This window comes from Camellia sinensis, chromosome 5, assembly GCF_055761805.1.
Source record: "Camellia sinensis isolate YWXY chromosome 5, ASM5576180v1, whole genome shotgun sequence".
NCBI lineage: Eukaryota > Viridiplantae > Streptophyta > Magnoliopsida > Ericales > Theaceae > Camellia > Camellia sinensis.
The window spans coordinates 155,770,889-155,776,865 of NC_138965.1; the positions used below are offsets into that span (position 1 = coordinate 155,770,889).

Here is a 5,977-nt window from a genome sequence, read left to right on the forward strand (position 1 = left end):
ATTGCATTTAATTAACATATTTCATCTAAATTATAATTTAAAAACGAAATCAAAATTTGAAAAGTAAACCAAACATTGCCGATTTTTAAATGTAGATTTTGTGAAAGGGTTTGGCTTCTCTCCAATCCTAGATAGAATTGGAGAATACTGTTGAGCTCGTGAGGGTCCATTGCGGGTTTCGTTTCGATAATTCAAACCGTTCTAGTTGAGTATTATATGTCTGTAAAAAATCTCGTTGATTGGATATCGATAATTATGTGATCAAATTAGTTTTGTATAAAAAAAATAGACGGTGAAAAAATAAATAGTTGACAGAAATCTAATCTGATGAAATAGTTATCGATATCCGATCAACATAAATTTTTACAAATATATAATACTCGATAAATTTTATATATTGAACAATTTAAATTATCAAAACAAAATCAATAACAAACCACTGCAAGTTTAACAATACTCTCTAATCCGGTCTGGACGGAAGAAAAGCGAGTCCCTTTGTAGAATTAATTATGGACGGTACCACTATTGGGGGTGTTTGTTTCAGCTTTTCAGAGCCAACTTATGGCTTTTAGCTTTGAAAAAGTTATTTTGGACTGTTTGGTTAAACTTATTTCAAACAGCTTCTGATTCTAACAGCTTATTTTAATTCAAAAAAGCTGATTCTGAGAAGCTGCTCACCCCTTGCTTCTGATTATCAGCTTCTGCTGTGAACATGTTAATTTATGGTTATACTCTTAAATTTTTTTATTTTTTACTTTTTTAAAAATAGAAAAAGACTCAAATGGACTATAAATTATTATTATTATTATTATTATTATTATTATTATTTATGAGAAATGTAGACAAACAAAAAATAAAAATTAATTGAAAAAACTATTTCACAGCTTATTTAACAAACACTACTCAGCAACTTAAATCTATAATCCAACAGTTACACCAAACAGATTAACAACTTCTGATTAAAATCATAATTTATAATCTGTAAAGTTATAATCTATAAGTTGTTTTAACAGTTACACCAAACGAGGCCATTATAGGTGTGAATTCTGCCTTTTGAACGTAAGCCGTAAACGACAGAATTTACGGACAACAAGTTAAATGGCGACACGTCAACAAAACTGTGGGTCCTATCAAAATTTCTCTCTTCAAAAAATACGCCCGTCCTTATGCAATCTCTTCCCTTCCCGTTTGCCCCCAACTTTTCTGCCTTCCCTCTTTCTGTATCTTCAGTGATTGCCGGAGAACCCATCCTCCATCATGCACCCTCTCACAGTGCAAAACGGACAAGTGGTTATTAAAATGCTCAGAATTTACAACAATACTGTTAAATATTATGTAAATGATCTAAACCCCTCATGTTCTATTGTAATTTGCTATTGGCTTCAGATTCAGACTACTCTTAAAATCTCTCCTGTCTAAATAGAATAGTTATTTCCAACACACTCCTTTCTGGGTTTCATGGATATGGTGGATGTAAACCCATTTCAAACATATTGATTTTTCATATAATTTAAGACTCTGTTTGATTTATGAAATTAGGAAAGAATTTAAAAAAGAGAAAAGTTTAACAGAGGCCGTGGGAAGAGGGAATGAGAAGGTAAGTGATCACATGGTTAAGGGTATATGAATCAACAATGATACATCCTTCTAAAATAAGAATTCTAATTGAGCTCTAGTGAGTTAAAAAATTTTAAAAAAAAAAAAAAAAAAACACAAAGCCAAAATATCATTTCAGATAGGCTCCACACACACACACATTAGAGCTATTAAAGCTTATAAATTACCAAAATATTTTTGGCGTATGAAATAGGAGTGATGAGATTTTTTTGGGGTTCATAATTTTAGGCTTCGTTTGGGAAATTGCTATTTTAGTAGGTTATTTTAGTTTTTGACTATTTTAATAGGCTAAAATTTTTGTTTTTGGAAGATGATTTGATTTTTTTGTGGTTGGATATGATGTTTGTGAGAGAAAAAGTAAAATGATTATGGGTTTGATGTGATATTTTGTCTTATTAGCTATTTTAGCCTATTTTGTCTTTTTATGAATTTTAGCCTAAACTAGGCTATTTTTTTTCTTGCCAAACACCCTTTAGTGAGGTGGCTTCATTTGATTTGCTGTCCGTTAACTCAAAGGTATACCGCAGCGCCGTATATAATGTACACTCTCATACTGATAACGCTATTTCAAAGCATGTGTTAAAATCTATAATATTAGGGTATGTTTGGTTGTTAGATTTGTGAAAGATTTTTTGGAGAAAAAAAATAGAAAATTTCACTTGCCTTTTAAATTATCACTTAAAAATTAATTTAATAATTTTACACTTAAATTATTTGATTTTGACTTTTTTAAAAAAAATTATTCGGTTTCGAATCATTTGTAATCACACTGTCAAACCACCGTTTATAATTAAAGAAAAAATTGTTGATCTGGCACAAAAACTTTATTTTAGCCCTCAAACTATTCTTAAAATATCAATTAAACCTTTGAATATTAAAAAAAATTAATTTAAATATTTAATAATAATTTTTATCTAAAAAAGCTTGACAAATAAAATTTACAAAAAATTATGCTTCATTTAAAACTACCTTGAGTGGACTCTAAAAAAATTTGTTAAGCTCAAAATTCCGAGTCTACTCTGTCACTTAGGGGTGTACACGGTCCGGATTGGTTCGGTTCTGAGAAAATCCAAGAACCGAACCGATCCTAACGGTTTTGTGATTTTGAGAACCAGACCAGACCGTTACACTTGTAAAACCGAACCAGAACCAAACCGAAAAAACGGTTCGGTTTCGGTTTGGTTTACGGTTCCAAAAATTTCTATTTACAAGAATAAATTGTTAATATTAGCAAAATAATTACTCAAACTAATTACATTTAACCCATGATAAAATCCTAATATCATTAAAATTATAAAAAACCAATTAATAAAAATAAAACTTGATATAATAATAACCATTACATACCATTGAAATTTGAAACCATCCAATCATCCAATCATCCAAAAGCATTGAAAAACATTCTAAACATTCTAAACAGTCAATAAAAACTTTCAAATAAAAACAACAAAAACATAAGACAAGTTCAACAAATATGGATGCAAATACAGCAGCCAAAGACTCTTAACAGCAACAAAAGAGCGCATTCCAAGTTTCCAGCAGCAACAAAATGGAACCATTAATAGCTACCAGCAACATTAGCAGCCCAGCAACACAGCAACAGTGCTCTTTTCCAACTTTCCAAGAGCCAAACCATCCTCCATTAATCAGAAATCACATTAAGAGACACAACATTTAGAGCTGAAATTGCAAAAAATGATAACATTAATTTAAAATAAAGTGCACAATACATCAAAATAAATTTCATAACAAAATACCAAATCAATATTACCTTGTTCGAGTTCATCAATGTCCGCAATATTTTCTTCTACTTCAAGTGAGAGTGGTGACGCACGCAACCAATCCTGCAAACAAATCAAGCATTCTACAAGCTTAGGAGTAAGAGAACTACGAAATTGGTCAATGACACGACCTCCTGTACTAAAGGCAGCCTCTGAGGCAACAGTGGATACGGGAATGGCCAAAATATCCCGGGCAACTTGAGAAAGAATTTTATATCTAGAGGAATTCACCTTCCACCAATTCAAAATTTCAAAATGTGAGTTTGGGCCTTCCTTTTCACAAGCATCTTCCAAATATTTATCCACTTCTGACTTTCCACCATCACATTCTTCTTGTGCCAAATGTTTTTGAAACTTTGATTTGAGAGACATTAACTGTTTACTTGCTCCACTAATTGGTTGATCAACTTCAACACAAGTCTGGTTAGAAGAAGAACACATTCCAAATTCAAGCTTTTGATACTCATCATAAATTTGATTCAATGCCTCTCTTACCTTCTTTGTAAGCTCGATCACAGTGGCAGCTTCATGAAGTTCAGAGTAACAAAAACTGACATATCTTAACTTGCAACGGGGATCCAACACAACAGAAATCAACAACAACATGTTCACTTTTTCAATTTTTCCCCAATACTTATCAAACTTGCTCTTCATTTTCATAGCCATTACACTTAAAGAAGGATCCAAACTCTTTGCACATTCACACAAGAAACCTTCAATTGCACAAACTTCAGTAAAATACATAGTAGAAGTAATGTACAAAGAACCAGACAAATGAACAGTGGCATCATAGAATTTTTCCAAAAATGAAGTAAAATGCCTAGCATCATCCCAATCTTTGGTGGTAGGAGGTATATCATTAAGTTCTAAGCAAAAATGTGGATCCTCATCTTCTAATCTTTCGAAAGCTTTTTGAAACTTGAGTGCAGTATTTAACATGAGAAAAGTAGAGTTCCATCGTGTTTGAACATCTAAACAGAAAGAACTCTTATGATTAATCCTCTCCTTCTCTACACATGACTTGAAACGTTGCTCTCTTTGAGGAGAACTTCTAACATACTTCACAGCATCACGAATTCGAGTTACCGACCCTTTGATTTCATTCAAGCCATCTTTCACAATTAAATTAATGATATGGGCACAACACCTCATGTGAAAAAACTCACCTTTTAAAATAAAGGCATCACTCTTTTTAGAGAACTTTCTCTTCAAATATGCAAGTGCAACATCATTAGCACTTGCATTATCAACAGTTAGTGTGCACAATTTCTCTATACCCCAATCAATCAAGCATGCCTCTACTGCCCTCCCAATTGCCTCACCTTTGTGGCTAGATATTACACAAAAGCTTAAAATTCTTTTGTGTAATTTCCAATCCTTATCGATGAAATGTGCTGTGAGGCACATGTAAGAAACATTTTGTAGGGAAGTCCATGAATCAGTAGTAAGACAAATTCTTTGATTTGATTTCATGAACAAATTCCTTAATTTCTTTTTCTCATTACTAAATAATGTCACACAATCCCTTGCCACTGTAATGCGTGAAAGTTTTCTAAAATTAGGTTGCATCACACTACAAAAGTGACGAAAACCTTCACGTTCAACAAACCTAAAAGGTAACTCATCTTTGACTATCATTTGAGCAAGTGCATCTCTGCATGCATCTTGTTCAAATTTCCACAGGCCAAGACTATTTTCAGAACCTTCTTCTTTAACTGACTGAAATGACAAAGTTTTTTGTTTCTTTATCTCATGATTATAAGGACACTTTGAGCAATTAGCAACATGTTTTCTCAAAGTACTAGTCCCATTCTCACTTAACCATGCATATGTGTTATGACAGTAATTACATTTAGCCCCTTCAGGTTTCTTACACCCTTCCTTATAAATTTTTGTGAAATGAAGCCAAACCTCTGAACCTTTCCCACTCTTTTCTTCAGGATGACGTACCTTTGTCTTAGAGGAGGACATAGAAGCATCAAGTTTATGCTCCACAGGGGTGCTACTGTTACCAGGATTTGCAATCTCTTCAACACTTGACATCTAACAAGAAACAGAAATACACAAATATATCAAATGACAGAATGTATAACAATCCCAAAAAATCCCTAACTCAGCAAAATCCCTAAACTTCAAAAATTTCTAAAAAATCAGTTAGAAAATTAAAAAATTACTTTTAATAGAAAATTGCTACTGTCATATTAAATTTTCTAAAATGATTAGGAAAGGTTTGATTAAAAATTGCTACTGTCAGATTTCTATCAGTTAGAAAATTTCTAAAATGATAGAATGTAATGTTACCAGGATTTCTATTCAAAGATTTCTATCAAAAATGCAAGAGTGAATAGATGATAGGATATAATGTTACCAGGATTTCTATTCAAAGATTTCTATCAAAAATGCAAGAGTGAATAGATGACAGAATGTAATGTTACCAGGATTTCTATTCAAAGATTTCTACTGTCAAGTTATGTTTTGAATATTAATTACTCTGTTTTGGATGTTAGTTACCAATATGGGCATGAATACTAGTTAGAAGAGAAGATATTGTATAAATAGATATCAGAAAAAGGGTGTGG

General features: G+C 32.1%; 1 protein-coding gene across 1 annotated transcript; it reads right to left on the reverse strand.

Annotated features, from left to right (window-relative positions):
- Positions 1 to 3,080: 3,080 nt before the first annotated feature.
- On the reverse strand, positions 3,081 to 5,317 carry LOC114290873 (putative AC transposase). The gene is made up of 2 exons (XM_028234881.2): positions 3,389 to 5,317; positions 3,081 to 3,297 (listed from the first exon to the last, which is right to left on the reverse strand). Exons 1-2 carry the CDS (start codon positions 5,034 to 5,036, stop codon positions 3,260 to 3,262), a joined length of 1,686 nt encoding a protein of 561 aa, XP_028090682.2. The 5' UTR covers positions 5,037 to 5,317; the 3' UTR covers positions 3,081 to 3,259.
- Positions 5,318 to 5,977: the final 660 nt, after the last annotated feature.

Bases quoted from the DNA above. Each gene is read 5' to 3' on its own strand.
- LOC114290873 (XM_028234881.2), bottom strand. From the start codon at position 5,036: ATGATAGTCAAAGATGAGTTACCTTTTAGGTTTGTTGAACGTGAAGGT. The intron at 3,298-3,388 runs GTAATATTGATT...TTGCAATTTCAG, and splicing joins CATTGATGAACTCGAACAAG to CTCTAAATGTTGTGTCTCTT.